The 19,664-nt window shown below is 32.3% G+C and overlaps 1 protein-coding gene across 1 annotated transcript in view; it reads right to left on the bottom strand.

The window, feature by feature from the left end:
- Ahr (aryl hydrocarbon receptor) overlaps positions 1–19,664 on the bottom strand; it is a 51,893-nt gene that overhangs the window by 31,363 nt on the left and 866 nt on the right. Inside the window, exon 2 of the mRNA XM_047561858.1 lies at positions 8,741–8,928. Within this exon, the coding sequence (XP_047417814.1) occupies positions 8,741–8,928 (188 nt within the window). The remainder of the gene's footprint in view (positions 1–8,740; positions 8,929–19,664) is intronic.

Below are 19,664 nucleotides of genomic sequence, written 5' to 3'. Positions count from 1 at the left end.
TAAATGAAAACATGCCCAATTCAGTCTGATATGAATGAGTATACACAAATAATTTCCAAATAATATATTAAGTGTACCTAAACAGTTTCTATAACATACTTTGGAGTAAAAAATACATGTTTCACTTTAATACATTTTTTTCCTTTGAAAATGAAGTGTTCTCTTTTGAGGGAAGGAAGAAACTAAAATTAAAAAAAAACGTTATTTGCTAAATTCCTAGGAAACAAAGATTATATCTTTAAAGTGTCAATAGCTTCTGATAATATTGACAGATTTTTTTTTCTTGCCTACAAATTTCTATCATCAATGCGGAATGAAAGTAAATTCAATTTTTTAAAAACACAAACACTAGTTTACACATTTGTGATTGTAGACTGATTGTCTCTGCAGCAAAACTAAAAAAATCCACTATTTTCATTCTGAAAAATCCCTTAAAAGTTAGTCCTATTGTAACTCTCAGGTGAAAACTGACTTTCAGAGATGTTACTTTAATATTCTTCCAGTTTCATATTTAATTATATGCAGTTCCTTTGTAACTATTTTACTTCTGCATTAATGGAACCAATAAGAGCAGTTAACTGAGCTTATCAGTGTGGGAATGAGTTGTATTTAACTTTTCACATATAGAAGAGTAGAGTCCAAACTGCACTCTAACAGAATATAACTAATCAATTATTACAGTGATTCTTAAACTTTGCAAGGCATCAAAATTACCTGAAAAGCTTATTAAATATGTTGTTGTGTCCCCATTCCCTACAATTTCTGATTCATTAAGTTCAGGATGGAGCCCCACATTTGTATGGATAACAACTCCCAAGTGATACAGAGGACCAGGTGCCACTCTTTTGAAAATAATGACTTATAAGAATTCAGGAAATAACAGAAATATTCTGGATCTAACTTCCCCATATTTACTAAATTAAAATTTTAATGTTTAAAGAAGATACTTATTAGGAAAAATAACTCTAATAACAATTTTACAAAGACAGAACCAAAGCACATAATTTAAGACTGAAGCAGGGTAATAACACAACAGCACTCTATATCCACAGTTCATGTTTTCACCAAATAGTAAGCTATGTCTCTTTTCCCCTGAGCAAAGTGTTTAAATTTGATATATGCCATTTCTTATAAAACAAAACAATATGGAGAAGTAAATTACCACATATTTTACCAAAAATCTGAAGAGTTCATTAGCAAATTTTCATCTCTAATCAAAATTCAAAATGAATTCAAAAAAGGGATTCTGGGATGCTATATACAAGGTCCTTTAAGGCCCCCATGCATATTCAACTACAATAAGAAGAAAATTCTCCATTAAAACAAGTAAAATAACAGTATTTTGCAAAAAATAATTATAATTTATGTGACAAATACCATTTTAATTATAAAATTTACTTCACGGATCTCTTATGTCTAGGACTAGTCTACTACAAACCTAAAACGGCAGGCAAGCATTATTATTATCCATGCTGAGAGGTTGAAGAGTGAGGAACAGTGAGGTTAAAGGTCTTACTGGAAGTCACAAAATCAGTAAGCTGGACATTGGCATCTCCTGCCCACCAGTTGCTCTCACTACAAGATACTCTCTCCTCCTGACCTGCAGAGGTGAGAGATGGGATGCTGCCTTAGAACACAGAAACCAGGCACCTGTAATCAGACATGATCAAGAATTCAACTAACAATAGCATATTCTGTGAAACTGACAATAAAAGGTGTCCCCATATCATGTGGGAAAACTTCAGGTTAGGGGGGAATAAAAACAACAAACAGGAAGAAGTATGGACAATTTTAGGTTAATTAAGTCAACTAATCCAATTTGACTGCTTGCCTATCTCTCAACCTCCCAATGGGGACAACAGAATGATTTTATGACAACCAAGGACCAGAAAATACCTTCTCTTGTATTTATTCTTCAGCATGACTTTAATTTCATTTGGTTAAATTTTCAGGGACAATTTTCTCTTTGGCCCTGTTAACTTAAGAACTTGACATACCAAATGACAGCATCTTAAGTAAACTCATTAGCATCTTAGCACAGTTTCTTACTCCACAGATTTGCTTTCCCCACCTCTGTCCATTGTTAGAATATCTTAGCTTTGACATTTTTCCTCTTAGTCCACATGATCTCCAAAGGAATAATTTATTCATTTTCATGGTTGAAATATTAATAAACTATATTTCAAAACCTCCAAAATCTAAATCTCCAGCTCTGAGCAAAGAAATGAGTCTGAGTTACTAACTAAAATAAATTGATCAAAGTCAAAGGGCTGTAGGGCAGGATTTAAAAATAATGCATAAATACTATTAACAAAAAAATGATCAGTGGTAATGTACCTGTTTTCTTACAAACTTTAAAATGATTAATGTTATATGTGAATACAATTTCTAAAACACTATCAAACAGTTCATGATGCCTCACAAAAGGTCAAAGATTAATAAAAATAGATATTTAAATGTCTGTATTTGAAAATTTAAGAAAAAGACAGATTTCTAAAAGTTGACTGGCTATACCAACCCCAATGGTGGTCCTCCCTAAAAATAATGAAAACTGTAAAGGCAAAAATTTACGACTGGAGCTGGGGCTATAGCTTAGTTGCAGAGTGCTTGCCTAGCATATGTGAGGCACTGGGCCCAATCCTTAGCACCACATAAAAATAAACACAAAATAAAGGCATGCTGTCCATCTATAACTACAAAAAATAAAAAATCAAAAAAATTAAAAAAAAATTTATGATTAACTCAACCTCTTCATGGCCAATCAATGACCTTAGAACCATATAACATGAGGTAACAATCAAAGGGAACCTATAGATTAGTAAATTTAAGGTAGGAAAGAAACAAAATGTACAAGATACAATGCAACCCATTTAGGTTGAGTCTGAATCTCAGATAGGTATTTGTCACTGTGTTTTTTTAAATACATGTCAAAGCAAGCGAGCAAGCAAACAAATAAAACACAATCAAGAATGAAAGTGTTTTGTATAAAATTATATCATGAAACACTATACTCATTCATAGAACATAATGAACTGTATAATGTTAATTGGGATATTTGAGGAAAAGAGAGATTAAGTTCCTGATCAGGTCAGAATGTTAAATATAAAAGCCAAGATTTGAATACTCACTCAATAAGAGTATGTTACTATTCTTTTATTTATTCATGTTAGATTTTGTTAAAGTCCATAAATTAAAATCTCAAAGAACTTCTAGATTTATTTAACTTTACATATGGAAGTTATCATAAATCTCATAATTAGATTTTCATGTCTTAGAATGTGAATAAATGGTTAAATCACAATCTCCAGGACAATAATGCTAACAGTGAATGAAACTCAACAAACATTTAATGATTTCAAATATGCTAAACTGTTATGCAAACAAACCTACTTTGTACATTCCTAGAATTTGAAACCACATTTGCTGTGTGACAGAATTTTACATGAATGAGAAGTAGATGTATAAATCCATTAGACTTAAGGAAACATCAATCCTTGAGAGCAATTTATTATTTAATTCATTTTTACTGATTGTTGAAGTTTCTTCTTATTGTATACACGTGTGTGTGTGTGTATATATATATGTGTGTGTGTGTGTATGTATATATACACACACATATACACACAAACGCCATATACATATAGTTTTCAAGAACACTGTTCTAGTTTAAAGTGATACAGGAATGAAATTCACATAAATGCACAAGCTGAAGATTAATAAACACAATCCTCTCTTTTCAAAACCTAAGGAACTGGGAATAAACAAAGAATCTGCAAAAGAATGACAAAAAAAGATTAGTGATTTTTAATTTAAAATAAATTCCACTAAGATCCATGATAGATGAGGTAAAAAAAAAAAGTTCAATCATCACATCTAACATCACACCTAATAACTGTTAGAACATCACATCTAATAAGTAAACTGTATCCTCCCTTCCTTTTGCAGTTTTAGATTTCATTAATTTAAAATATTCTAGCACATCGATAACTTTACACTTTATAAAGTGGGATTATTTTAAGCATGCATAATGAATCAAGACTCAGATGTTGTTCTGCAGTTCCTAGTTCTTAAGCAGAAACTATTTCTTATGACAGTTATAAATATAGGGCTTTAGAATTAGAAACTCAGATCCTCAAACTCAGTTCTGTCACACTTAAAGGTAACCAAGACAAAATCATCATCTTTTTCTTGTTTGTAAGTTCTTTTCCACAAAGTAAATTCATACATCTCAATTAGAAAGATGTTGTAAAAATAGCCCACGACTCAGGTATAAAAGAAGATATAAAAGATTTCACAGTTAATGATTACATTTTAATTTTTACTATGAATATTTTACCGAATTAATAAATTCTACATGACACGTAACTTATACTATTGTCACAGAAAGAAACACAATTCTGCCTTTTTTTATTTTTTGGTGCTGGGGATTGAACCCAGGGCCCCAGGCATCCCTAGCCCCTATTTCTGCCTTTTTTTTATCTTGTTAGATATTTGTTTTTTTAAAAGCAAAGATAGTAACGCCCAAGTGTTTACTTTGCTTTCCAAAATTTAATTTTGGGAGTTGCTGTCAAAAAAGCAGAACAATTTGAACATAATACCTACATGATGATGAGCATTTCCAAAGGTAATAAAAACCTAATTTTAAAAATGTAATATATACTGAAATTACTCTTACTAAGAATAAAACATTGTCATACTCATTAGACTGGTCAATAAGCCCAATGTCAACTGTCTGACAATTGTTAAGAGACACAACATAGGAAGAAACAATTCTTTCCCTTGACACCAACAATTTCAAAGGATAGGCTGAAACCACCAAAATCATCATCTCTGTAAATAAACCAATACTGATCACAGTCATTATCTAAACTTTTTAAATACTTTCCACCTCAGAGATAATGTGATGGTTGAACTTAACACTCAAATAGTATCAAACAGACTGCTTTGAACTTTGCCATAAGTGAAAAATGACTAAGTTCTATTCAAGTACTTCAAAGTTATATTTTAGAATTTTTCAATTAATTAGAAGTAGGTAAATATTAACACTATACTTAAATCTGAAGTGTTGCTTTTCAGACAGTAACAGCAATATAGTCATGGCTCCAGAGATTAAGAGGATCCATCCAAGTTGGATTATTTAAACGTGCAATAAATAGATGTATTTTCTTGGAAAAATATCTATTGTTGTAGTAAAATTTGAGTTTCCTTTCTAACAAGATTGTATGATTACTCGTTTATATTGTTCTTTCCGCAGGAATTTACACACCCCCTGTTTGCATCCTGTTATTCATTTTGAGTTTCCTTCACTTCTATATACCGTTTCCCTAACAGTGGGAGAAAGGGTTCAACTGGACACAAAATCCCAAGCACTGTCAGCATGCTCAAATCTCCTAGTTTGCATTTAGTGTTTATTCAGTTTGTAAGGGTAAACCTCAAAATTTTATTCTTTTTGTGCTCTAAAATGTTGTGTTGTCTTTCCAGACCAATAGTGATCTGGAGGAGACTTTGGCATCTCTTTCACTTTTTAATCGATTTTTTTTCCCTGGCTTTCCATCTAACTCTACATTCCTGTATTGAACAAGCTAAGGCACTATATCAGGTATGTGTACACCATTAAAATCCAAGCTAATACATTTAGAGTCTTCCTAAAATTTTGTATGTTTAGATTTTTTCTTCCAAAAGGAAAGCAAATGATTATTTAAAACTACTTAAGGGATAATCAAGGTCAGACTAAGACACTGTCACAGACTCTGTAACATGCTTATTAAAATACTGATTCCTGGGTTTTACATAAAACCTACTGAATCAGCATATAAGAAGTATACCCTATAATGTGTACTTTAATAAGTTTTCCAGGTACTTCTCATGCACACTGAAGTCTGGAACTAGTATTGCTAAAGATCTAAAATTAAAGATAATAAAATTGATAAAGGGATTAAATGAATAGGTAATAAGATCCTACTGTCAAATACACTAAACCAGAATTTAAAAAAAAAACTCATTAATGAAGAGCTGAGAAAATACTTTTTAACAAATAAGAACTCCATTGTAAGCCCTGTTATCAATATAACATTCTTTTAAAGGTAGATTCTGCAATCTCCTCTGAGGCATTAAATGACAGGACACCAGGCTAACCATAAGTGTGTGTGTGTGTGTGTGTGTGTGTTTACACATGTACATATATAACATGCATTAAATGTACATATGTGTACCTCTACATCTTTACATAAACACATCTACCTTGAGGGTAATAATTATGTTAGTACTTAAATGGCACACTGATTATTCTAAACAACTTCAGTTCTGCTCCCCTACTTCTAAATAGGGAAAATCTTCAAGTTTTTTTCTCTTTTCCATATATATAGTTTGATTCCTTATTATAAAGGAAAAGAAAAATGACTCGGGTCAATAAATATTTAAGAATCTAAGAACTAAAGACTTCCAACTAAGTTGAAATATTTTAAGTTTTCAATACATGTATTTTCTTAGCAAAATATCTACTGATAGCAAAACCTGAGTTTCCTTTCAAACAAGATTGTATGATTACTTGTTACTCAAACATTAAAACTTTCTAATGGCATAGATGACATCTTGTATGGGATGGAATTCCCCACTACATAATGAAGCGGTAGGTTCATTATGTGAATAAATGATAAATGATAAAGATCAGGATAGAATTCGGTGAAGCTGGGCCTGGTTGCAAGGTTTCAATTTACAGCAGTGGCTCCCAAAATTCAACATGCACCTGGCCCCTCAAGCAATTTATGATTCCATAAGTCTAGGGGGAAGCCCAAGAATTAGCATTTCTAACAAGTTCCCAGATGATGCTGATAATTGCTTTCCAGGTACTTCTCTTGAAAACTAGAGATCCAGGTGAAAAGTCCTCAGAGCTTTACTATATAAGGGTTCCCAGAAAAAAGAAATAACTGAGATATGGTTAGGAAAAACAATATAAGGAATCCAGATTGAGTTCTAGTTTCAGCTATATCACAAAAAGACTAGATAACTAAAACACACACACTCATGGACACATCACTGCATACTGCATAAGTAATCTCCAAGATGAAGGATTTGATAAGATGAAACTGAATATTCAAAGACTTTTTATACAAATATGAGAAAACAGTGTCTACTAGGAAATTTTTGAATACATAATCTTTCCTGAAATCACTATCCTTAAATTGGTGTATACTGCCCAGACCACAAGTTTTTGTCCAAAAGAAAAAACAAAATAAGCAAGCAAGCAAGCAAAAAAATGCTCAGACTAAACACATCAAATCATATAAATTAGAATCTAAAGGGAAATTGTCTTGCAATATTCTAAACACAAATAACAAATTCAGGTATCTGTAAATGTATTGTCTAGGTATTGCCTAGTGACCTAGACCAGCACTATCAAATCATCTGGGAGTCTGTTAGAAATGCAGAATCTCTGGTCACAAAGAAACCTACTGAATAAGGATCTGCATCTGTACATTATCTCTGGGTGACTACAAGCACACTGAGTTTGAGAAGCATGGTATATAGGTCACTTGGATTTTCTCATTAATTCTTTTACTATACTTTGTAAAACAACATTTTTAAAAGATAATTTCCCTGAAAAAAATCTATTTGAAATTTATAAACAGATAAAAGAGAAAATAAGGAATTATTTTACAAGACAAAGTCCACTGGATTAGACAAAGGGGAACAAAAGACAGGGGGTGGAAGGACAGAATTAATCGAACAAAAATTTCCTAGCCCTGTATTTGAATAAACTACTAGGGTTACTCCACATCATGTACAATCACAAGAATAGGATTCTAATTAGAATAAGTTATACTCCATGTATGTGTTATGTGCCAAAAAAATTCTACTGACATGTATATCTAAAAAGAACAAATAAAAAATTTAAAATATTTAAAAATTTAAAAAAACAGACAATTTAATAAATATTCAGACATTAAAAAACACATTGAAAATAATTGCTTCAATGTGAAATAAAAATAAATTTTTATTTTAAAATTTTTAAAATTTTTAATTTTATTTGTTCAATGTGAAATAATTATTTTCAACAAAAACGTCCATTTAAAACACTCTATGATTATGAAATACTATATATTTAAAAAGTCACAGATACTATATAGGCACTTACCTCCAAACCCTAACTTTCATAGTTGAGTAAACTGAGATGCAGGGATGCGACCTGATTTAGTTAAAGTCAAATAGTTTGTCAGTGGCAAAATGGAGAATGAAATACAATTCTATTAATTCCTACACTGAAGAGCTATTTCCAATGAAGAGAAAAACTTTCAATTATATTTTCTGGCAGTAAATACATTAATACAAAGGAGTAGAAATACATATATAGTTTTGAAAGGATAAATGAAATGGCATATCCACAAAAACAAAAAATCCAGCAATAATGTTTGCCTTCTAAAAAAGAGAGTGGCTTTGAAAATCAAATTGGAAGATGGAGAACTTGAACATATAATTGGAGCATAACTTCTAGATACATGGAATTTCAAAGGCACCATAACATTGTTTCAAGTGGCTGCATCTGTTTGATGAATGAAACTGTAAAACTGATTTTAGAAATAATTAAATTCAGGTTTGTCACCTAAGTTTTCTCTATATAGTAGTAAACAAAACTTTTTTTTCCACAAATAGCTACTTTTTACAGTTATCAACACAGAAATAGTCATATTTAATATAAATATTTTATAAGTTATTATAGAAAAATTAAACCCTGCTCTCATACCATCGAAGAAGCTCTTGGCTCGCAGGTAACTGACACTGAGCCTCAGAACTGAAAGTTTGTCCAGTTTATTAATAACATCTTGTGGAAAAGGCAGCAGGCTAGCCAAACGGTCCAATTCTGTATTAAGTCGGTCTCTATGTCGCTTGGAAGGATTTGACTTGATTCCTTCAGCCGGGATTGGCTTTACTCTGAAAAACAAACAAAATACCATAAAAATCCTTTAAAAATATAAAACAAAAATTTCTATCACATTATAACATCTCTTAAATATTTCTCTAATGAAACAAACTTTAAAAATCTACTTCAAGTTTACATAAATCTTACCCAAATCTTCCTTTTATATCTTAATTAAGAAAAACAGGGGAAAGGGTAAAATTCTTCATAATGTTTTATTAAAAGCTTATGAACTCATCATAGGAAAAATGTTAAATATATCATATGAAAACACTTACTTACTAAACTTCATACATACGAAGTGCTGTAATTCCCAACTGACCAGTCTACTAGAATTTATTTTCCCTCACTGAAAGACAGTCATTTTTTGAGGAAAGAAAATAAATGTATATTAAATTATGTGAAAATCACACTTCCTTTGCTATCTTCCACATGAAGTATCCTAGCATCATTTATGTTGTAGATGAATAGGTAAACCCTATTTAAAAAGTTTATCTTCATCATTCCCAGCTCCCTCTATTTATATATTTTCATAATCACTCCAATAGTAATGATTTCCCAAGCACTCCTGGTATCTAAAGATGTTCCTGTAGCCATCCAATGTGGTCCTCAAATATTAAAACAGGAATAAATTCAACCATTGTTATTCACATTTGTTCAATGACAAATATTAGAGTTTAACTGTGATTACCAGAAAATTTTGCTTTCATGACTGGGCAATAACTCCACTTAATTATTAGCTTTCATAGTTTGTATCTCAATTATAAAGTTCAATGAAACCCCACTTCAGCTCAATTCAGAGATCATCTGATACCCATGCTGAAATATAAACAGAGAAGACAATATAAAACCAAAGTGATTTTTAGACTATATCTCTCTACACCTTTCCAAAGAATTCTTAAAGACATTTGACAAGCCAAATGAAATTATATTGAATTATATTTCTTAAAAAGTAGAAAATGGCCTGGGTATAGTGCTATTAATTTGATTCAAAATCAAGACATTTTTAGATAATTTATATTTCAAATGATATACATGGAAAATATTCTATGTACAAAGATGACTAAAAGTAAACATGGAATTTTAAGATGTTAATTACTCTGTTCCCTAGCAAGTAATTTCTTCAGTACCTTATTTCTGTTTTTCTCTGTAATAGTTCATGTTATTTTTACTTTTAAAGGGGTAACAAAAGTAGTGCATAGATAAGAGTCAATACTATCTCCTATTTTCCTATAATCATGCTACATTTATAATCAAATTCAAATCACACCTACTTACTGTATTTCTCCAACTACTGAATTTCGACCTTTACTTATAATGCTTGTTTACCACATTGTATAATTCTCTACTGTTTAAAACTAATAGTTAACAAATACTTTATTCCCACTTATCACTTCCTACATAGCCTAGGAAAACATTTCTACACAGTCAAAAAATGTTGTGGAGGCTAAGTAGAAGGAACAACTTTCTAAAGAAAAAAGATTTTATAGAAAAAGGCAGCATGAAGGCCAAATCCTGAAATATGGATAGGATTTCATGAGGAGGTACAAGAAGGTACTGCAGAAGTCCCTGTCTGCAGTGTAAAGCACAGACTGAAAGAAAAAAGAGGAAGACTGTTGTGGCCACTTTCTTTCAACAATCCTTGAACATCTACCACAAGCCAGGTGTAGAACACTTAGTAGTGAACAAAACAGACAAGAATTCCTGCCCTCATGAAGCACAAATTCCAGCTGGAGGACAGGGAAATAAATGAACAAATATACAGTTTTTCCAGGTATTAGGAAAAATAAAGCTGGGTAAGGAGTTAGGGAGTGATGGAGGTGCTGATTTTGACAGCCAGGAAAAGTCTCCCTGACGTGATGTTTCAGCCCAGGTGTGTATGAAATGAAGGAGGAGTGTGTGGGCATCTGATGAAAACATTTTCAAAATGGAGAAAACACCAGGTTTCTTCAAAGTCCACACAGAAAACTGGGAGAAAAACTGTCTGGGAGTCATCCTAAGCTTTGAGCTGGGATCAGCACAATCAGTTCTGTTTTGCCAAGCTGCCTTTGGTGATACAGAATATGGAAAGCAGGGCAGGGATTGCTAAAGTTAGGATTTCATCACTAGAAATTTCTTTCCAAAACATACATCTGCCCATATTACTCCTCCGATTAAAACCTCTCAGTAGCTCTGAACTGTCCACACTCCCTAGCTTAGCACATGAAACTCTTCATAACCTTTCTAGCCTCTGTCTACCCTCTGGCTTCATTTCCTCCATCAGACTTCCTTGTCCATTACATCCCAGAAATAAGAAATTTAATCTTAAAGTTAACAACATTCACTTTGATGCGTTCAGGCAACTTCTTTGTTCTATCTTACCCACTTCAAGTCCTTGCTTAAGACTTTTATAAAAAGTCTTCCTTGACCTGCTTTATAGTGGATTATATACTCCCAAAGAACTTCTGTATCTTGAACAAATGTTTTACACATCCATTATGTTAAGGAATACTCTATACAAATAACTTCACATAAATTGAAAATGTGTACACAGTCTAGTCCTGCACTCTTGGCAACTTTCCAGTGATGATTACGAAACACTGGGGAGAAGAAAGTAACACAAACACTGAAGCAAGACAAGCTGATAGGATACAGGGGAAACAACGGTGGCTCTAAAGCATTCTCTATATTGTACTATCTGTCTATTGTACTATCTGTCTAGTGCCAGCTTTTTGTGGTAGTCAACCCTGCAGTAGATTCGGAGGTTGTTCCTTTATATAATGCAAAACTGCCCACGTCTCTAATATATGGTTGTATACCTTATGAAATATTTAGCATGAAATCAAATTTCCAAAAGTCAAGAGTTGAGCAACTTAATTCTATATACTTGTCTGTTCCTCACATTACTATGGAAACATCATTTTTGTAGCCCCAGTGCTCAACACAGTACTTGATACAGAGTGAATTCTCGATTTGTTTGCCAGGCAGAAGTGTTTAAAAAATAAATGATCAGAGCCTGCCCCCAAGCAGTGATGGTAAGAAAGGAGTGGCTTGAAGCAAGGTTCAACCCAGATTCAAATGTTCAAAGAACTAAGTTGGTAAGGGATGTAAAGGAGAGGAAAACACTAAATGAGGAGCGGTTTCAAAGGACTTGGGGTTTTCTAGCTTAGAAAAATAACTGTTTCCTAATGGGAGGTGTATTAAATAAGGAGTAAAGTGCCATGGGTGATACTCGCATTTAGGTATAGGCCTGAGGAAGAGGTGCAGGCAGCAATGTCTGTCTTTATCACTCCTTATCACCCAGGAGAAGTATAAGACAGACTAGAGAAGAACCAGGGTATCTGTAGGCCACAGAAGAAAGTGAAATGCACAGAGTTAAATTAAGTAAGGTCAGGGTCAATAATTACTCCCCAGACTCAGCAATTCAAATCTGCTGTATGTTTCCACCAGATTTCAAGCTTTCAAATGGATTGTTAAAGTACTTCATTTGGTACTGATTTGGTGAGAAATATTCAGAATCATTTTGTGGAAATATTTCATATATAGTCACATAAATGAAAGCTGCACAGAATAACCGTAAATAACCAACTGCAGTTATCATGGGTTATACTAATGTTTTTACTTTCATAATGTCTTTAAATCTATACAATATAATCACAACTAATGTCTAAATAAAAGGTTACATTCAAATATAAATAAACATCACTGTGAGATCCAGAGATCAGAAATCTGAAATGAGAGAGACTATGTAAGATGTTGATGAGGCAAAGAAGCAGCTTACTATTTTTTTTTTAAACCTTAACCCCAAAATTCTGTCCCAACTTGTAAATCAAAACTGTTGTGAAATGAAGGCTCAGGCTGACTGCATGCCATGCTTCTGTTTTAGAAACCTTTCACACAGTTTCTACTGGTGGTAAGAGGCCCAACAGTATGTCCCACAACAATCTGAATGCTATCTTCAAAGCCTTTGCAACATCCCAATCTAAATGTTAGCCATCATTTGTGCCCACTGTTTGAAGCAAAGCAGAAAAAAAACTGACAATCCAGTTTAATAAAAATTTAAATTGAAGTTTTTAATATATTTATTATAAAGTCTCAAAAATGACATGCAAAGACATGGTTTCAGTAATCATATGAAATTAAAGTAATGTTTTCTAACTAGAAATTAGCTCTCAGTACTGAGGAGCTTGTTTTGACACCTCTTTCCTCTACTACCGCTGCTTCAATCTACCAGTATATCTTTATTCACAGCATCTATGATGGTCCTACTTTCCATCCACTAGCTAGGAAATATCAAGTAGTCCTCAATACAATCCCTTTACCAAACAAACTACATCCAATGAAGCCCATTCTTAACCCACAGTTATTCTGTACTTTCTCCCCTGAGCGCCAGTGCATACATACTTACTCTGAAAAAGAAGCTCAAGTGTTTATAAATCATGTGCTTATTTTAATATTATAGAGGTGATATATGCCACAAATAAAGTCAAGTTTCATTTTTATGGTAAATATTGCTGGATATTTTCTTCCCCATAGGAAGAAAACATAATTTACAAAAATTTCTGAAATTTCTGGCTAGAAGTCACTTTGAATAAGTTAGAATTCTGTCACTATCCTGTTGCTGCTTTCTAGTTGTGATGGGTTCTTTGCTTTCCCTATGAGATAAGAAAAAGCATAGTTTCTAGCACAACACATTAATAATAAAAACCAGAAAAATGAAATATGCCCTAGGGATCACTATTCTTCCCATAATATTAAAAAAAATTATGAATGTTCCCTTACCTACATTTTTCTATGCATGTTCACCTTTAAAAAAAAAAAATACCCCTTGAACCTACATAAATCTGGATCTGTCATACCAGAATCACTAAAACATGACCCCAAAACTTTTAAGTGGTAGAAACTTGTTAAATTAGTGAATCTCAAATGCCTACTATGTGTATGGTACTACATGGTGCTCTGATGGCTACAAAGACAAAAGAAGATTCTATCTTTAAAGGGCTTACTTTTCCTACCAGAAGGAAATACATTCTATAACAAGACAAAATAAGCATAATATATTGCTCGATAATTTATATGCTATAAAAGTGATGATCCAGATGCTTAGATGAAGATATAGGCATTTATATCAGGTGTTAAATACAAGCAAGACATTTCTGGTTTCATGACAGTAGAATACATTAACTTCCCACAACTATCCTGCTCTTCTAGAAAATCACACCAAAATAAGGAAAACAAAGAGAAAGAAACACAAACTGTCTCTAATAAACCTAATAAACAGCTAAACCTAGATGCAAATAAATATGAAGATGGAAAACAGGTAGAAAAAAATCAGTGTTAGCACAGAACTGGAAGGAAAATGTAATCACAGCATATGACAATAAGCATATTACTTATTTCAGCAGTAAATAAGTAATATATATATATACACACATATATATATATGTAGTCAAAAATAATGAAATAATGAAAGTGAATTTAATTCAAAATTGCCATCATAGAGAAAGGTGAAAAAGGTTAAAGAGAGCTCAAAGGGTGCTAAGATCTTTACCACAATAAGACATCAAAGGACAAAGCCTAAATTGCTTAATTTAAGACAGCCTATAAACACACACACGTTTATGCATGTAAGCACATACTACAGATAAATATATATATATATAACTGACTTTTTAAATATGCATGTATTATTATAAAGTATAGCAACTTTTTAAAACAATATTTCAATAAAAAAGAAAACAGAACAAATTGAAAAACAACTTAAAAATGATATATAAAGGACACCTCCAATAGGAAATTTGCAAACCTAAATATCCCTACTATTATATACAAGTGTAAACCCAACATATAAGTGCAATTACTTTCTCCACCTTTATTTGCTTATGAAATTTTTTCATAAGTTATACATGGCAGTAGAATTCACTTCAACTCATTGTACACAAATGGAGCACAACTTCTCAATTCTCTGGCTGTATATTTATGATTTTGATAATATTTTTCAAGCAAAAATGAAAGGATATAACCATGTCCACAGACTGCCAATTAGAATATTATTAGCAATCTTTTTCACAACTAATTTGACACTACCTCTTAGAGTGTAATATTTCGTTCAACCTTAAAGGTATACATATCTTTCTACCCCAAAATTCCCATTATAGGAATTTTTCCTAAGGAAATAACTAATAATTAGCATAAGAATTTATATATCTCAATGATGTTCTCTAAAATACTAGTTAAAATATTAATAGATTGGAGTAACAGAATTTCCCCCCAAATTAAAACAGTGAAATCATGGAATAGAGGACTATGCAACCATTATAAACAATGTTTTAAACGAAGGAGGTAGGAAGCAAATCAGCAAGATAGGAAAAAGAGACTCTAAGAGGAAAGGACATGAACACAAGCATGGGATGAGCAAGTACAAATCATGATGGGAAATGGCAAATAATTTACTTCAGCCACAATGCTATCTGAGGAGAAACAGTGGACAACAGGAAATCCCTAGGACATGGGTGTACCACATGCATCGCTGAACTTGTTCACTAGACAATACTGTGAAGTTGGTTAAGAACATAAGCTTTGGAACCAAAAGACCTGGGATCCACCATCCAAACGTGTTTTTCATGTACTATCCAACCAATTCTGAATCTAAACTTCAGGTCCCTATCTATATTATTCCCTTGGTACTATTATAAAATGAAATAAAGTGGTATGTATACAACACTGTTTTGTGTCAGAATAAGTGCTAATGAACAGTTGATTGCTATGTTAAACCACTAGGCAAAAAAAAAAAAAAAAAAAAAAAGAAGTGTGGAAGTAGAAAAGAACTATTGTTAAAGATTTGCATGGTTCTGCCAGGTGCTTTGGCAACCTACTGTAATCCCAGAGACTTGGGAAGCTGAGGAAGGAGAATCACAAGTTCAATGCCAGCCTCATCAAATTAGCAAGGCCCTAAGAAACCCTGTCTCAAGATAAAAAATAAATAAATAAAAAGGGCTAGGATGGGACGTAGTTTAGTAGTAAAGGGCCCCTGTTGTTCAATCCCAGAACCAAAATAAATGAATAAATAAAAGATTTGTATGGTTTTTATTTTTATGTAATTGCCTTGATTAACTTCATGAACAAAAATGTGGTATCTAAGTTTATTTACCAGTGAAGTGACACATTTCAGACACATCTGAAACAGAACACAATCATCTACTACCTCTCACTGTGTCATAGAATTGATTGTTCTATGAAAATATAAGCTAAAATTATTTAAAGAATAGAACTTATGGTCCTTTCTCATCTGTATCTTTAGCAGTCTTCACAATTTATAAAATGCTGAGGTTCTGCTAGTTTTAATAGTGATAGTGGTAGTGTAGGAGTAGAATGTTCTGCTTTATTCATAAAACTTGACTACATCATAACAGTGAGGAAATTAGAACTCATCTTTTACTTTAGATCCAGTGCTCTCAATTTACACAGTAAGTTTTCTTTCTCATTTTGTCATTTAATGTTACCTATACATAAACATTTCCACTTACTTCATTTTATAGTTTCAAAGTGTGAGAGCATCCATAGCCACAACATATAAAACTTTCTAAATAAAGCTATTTGAGAAAATTGATGATGGAGAAATAGTTATGTAATTGAAAAGACCTATCTTTTTATTTCAAATGCTTGTTAGAAAATGGCATCACACTACATCTACATGAAACGTTTAATGAGGCTAATATACTGGAAGTAATAAAATCTCAGTGAGTTTGTATTGTACAAATGGGGTTCATGATGTTTAAGGAGAAGGAACTGCAAATTTAGCAAGAATAGCAAGAAAGACAATGCTTTTATATCCACTTTTTTTAGTATGTTAATGAAGTAAAAGCTTTCATCAGGGTGCATTTTAACAGAGGATCCTCCAATGCTCAGAAGTTACTTCCAGTCCTGACATCTCACCTCGCACTGTCTGGCTTAATCCCCACTACTGCTGGGGATCATCTCTAAGTGCTGTAGTTATCAACTCCACACCTATTCTTTGCCGACATTCAGTACTAAATTTCTAGAAATGTGGTAAACTGAAATGCCATTTTTTTTCTGTATTAGTAAAACTTCAAAAATATATTCAAATTTATTGTCACTAGATGAAAAACAGATGCTATTTAATTCTATAGTGGGCTTTTCAACTCTCTTCATGAGACAAAACACACATATACAACAAAACTCTTTCAACTCCAAAGAGAATAAAAGAACAGGATGTAAATAAAAATGTTCTTTTTTTTGAGGAGGTTTACTAAGCATGGAACAACTCTGTAAGAAGAGTTACAGTAGATTCTACTCCTAATATTGTCTTTGAGATTTTCTTCTTGAAGGTAGGAACATGGATTGTATGCAAGGTTGTTTCAGATTCTATAATTTCCTAACTTTCATTACTCCAAAAAGAAAGGAAACATCTATTCAGAGGGTACTATGTACAAGATGCTTTAGTGGGATTAAATTTAATACATGCGAAATGTATTTCCTACTAATAAAAATAATTTTCAATGTGAGACCTACCACTAGAGGGAGTTTATTTTGCTTAATAAATTCAATTGACTGAAAGAGTTTCAGGTTAAAATTATGTGACTTACTTTATTCCAAAACTCTATGGAAACTGTGATTAATATAACCTAAATGGCCACCTTTTTAACAGTTCTATAATGAATTCCATAGCACATTTTCTCTGTACATAAAATAAAACGGCTATCATTTAAGGAGTCAAAGTAGAGCAAATCAGAATAGCATTTTCAACTCAATATGTATTTTTCCCAAGGTTGGCATGTTTTAGTAGTTTAATTTAAAAATTCATATTGAATTTACTATCAAGTTTAATGGCCTCATTCTTTGAGCAAACTTTGACTAACTGCATTTTTTATTCAGGTAAATATAACTTAAAACACTTCCACTTGGATAATTTAAATGCCAGAACTATGCTTTTCTTATAGAACAAACTGGTGACACTTAACACATCTGCATAATTAGAAGCAATGCATGGTTATTGGTAAATATTTGATAAACCTCTAAAATAAATATCTATAATAAAATGTGTATGAATGAGAATACTTATAGTACAAGAAAGTATTAAATACAAGGATATTAAAGTCTAAGGAACTATCAAAATCCATTCTATCATGTATAACTAATCGGAATAAAATAAATTAATATAAATAAGGTCTAAGGAAGTACATTAAAATAATGTAATAAAAAGAATATCTCATTCAAAAGAAAAATGTACTGTATTAAAAGGAAAAATCTTTTATAAAATATTCACTAGAAATTCCAATGTTAAACTTGATAATGAATATTAAGGTATTTGATTTTGTTTATAAAGCAATCTATGTTCTTTGGAACCTACCGACTGAAACTTAGTATCTTAAAAACCCTTCAGGGCTTCAAATTATCTTACCATACTCACAAAAGCCTATTATAAAATATGCTAAGTGTATTATATTAATAAACACATGGATCAGGCATATGGAATGGCTCTCAGTTTTAACCATCAAGGGCAAAGTCAAATTAGAAAAATATGATTTACTTTACAAAATAGAAATACTGTAAACCAATGTCTCAGAATTGCCAAGATGGAAAATTGCTGACTAGACAATATTCCTGTCAGATACAGTGTACTATAAATTTTCTATATTATAACCAATCTATTTATAGTGGGCAGCCTCTGCTATTGCAAAATTATAAGTTTAATCTGAAGACTTGTAAGAACCAAAATTTTTAAAGAAAATTAAAATTCCACAAAAATGAAACTTCAAATAAGTAGCTTTAAATACTGTATAAATCTGAAACAGTTATTTTTCTGGGTTCCCATATAGTGACAATTAAGTCAAGTTTTAAGTGAAAAGCACACTTCTGATTTCCTATGAAAGTTTAAGTGTTCTTAAAATTGTTTAAGAAAATTTGAAAAATGCTGATGAAACTCAGACAATAATTTAAAATAACTCATCAATACGACTCACAAAAGGAAATCTGTCTGAAGCGCCCATTTTTTCTGAAAACGATTTTCTGAAATATTTATTTGTCATCTCATACAAATATTCCACCAAAATAAACCCCCCCAAGCCGAAAGAAAGAAAAAAAAAAAAAAAGAAAGAAAGAAAAATTCAAAACTTTCAAGTAAGGTAAAAGGGAATTACAGGTAGATATTAAGAATGAAAACTTCTCTCTCAATAAAACCAGTTCTAAATCTTTTACATTACAGACCCTAAAATCAACTCAAAAGTGATAAGAAAGCAGCTCCCAAAGATGGCTGAGAATACAATCTCCCGCCGAACCTGCCCACTGCACACTCCTACCCGCTCCCATCACTGTAACTCTTTAACGACATAGTCACTACAAAATTACTGCCTAATAATTAAATACGGTGGCGCAACATATAAAGCCAGTTGCTGTGGATGAAAAAATACCTTCAGCAGCACTTTGCATCTTCCTTCAAGACAGCACGTGTTTGGCTCTTTAAAATATCTCACCTCACCAAGCTTTCTACCAAGAATCAGAATTAAGACTGTCCTCTAACCTAACCCAGGAGGATATTTAGAGTGGAGAGGGATTTCGAGACAGGTTTAGGCTAACTAATCCAGGAGCACCACAAAGCAGGTCAAAGCTGTCAACAAATTAGTACCAAAGAAGAGATCACAGAGTTGCAAATGTCAGAGGGAGCATGTGCTCTGGTAAACCGGGGTGCAATTTATTTTAATGCAAAAATTGGAAATAAGAGAATCCAAGAACTGGATCTCTCCACTGGCCT

The sequence above is a fragment of the Sciurus carolinensis genome, chromosome 8 (genome assembly GCF_902686445.1).
Source record: "Sciurus carolinensis chromosome 8, mSciCar1.2, whole genome shotgun sequence".
In the NCBI taxonomy this organism is placed as follows: domain Eukaryota; kingdom Metazoa; phylum Chordata; class Mammalia; order Rodentia; family Sciuridae; genus Sciurus; species Sciurus carolinensis.
The sequence above is the reverse complement of the archived record's forward strand: the minus strand, read 5'-3'. Positions and strand labels throughout refer to the sequence as shown.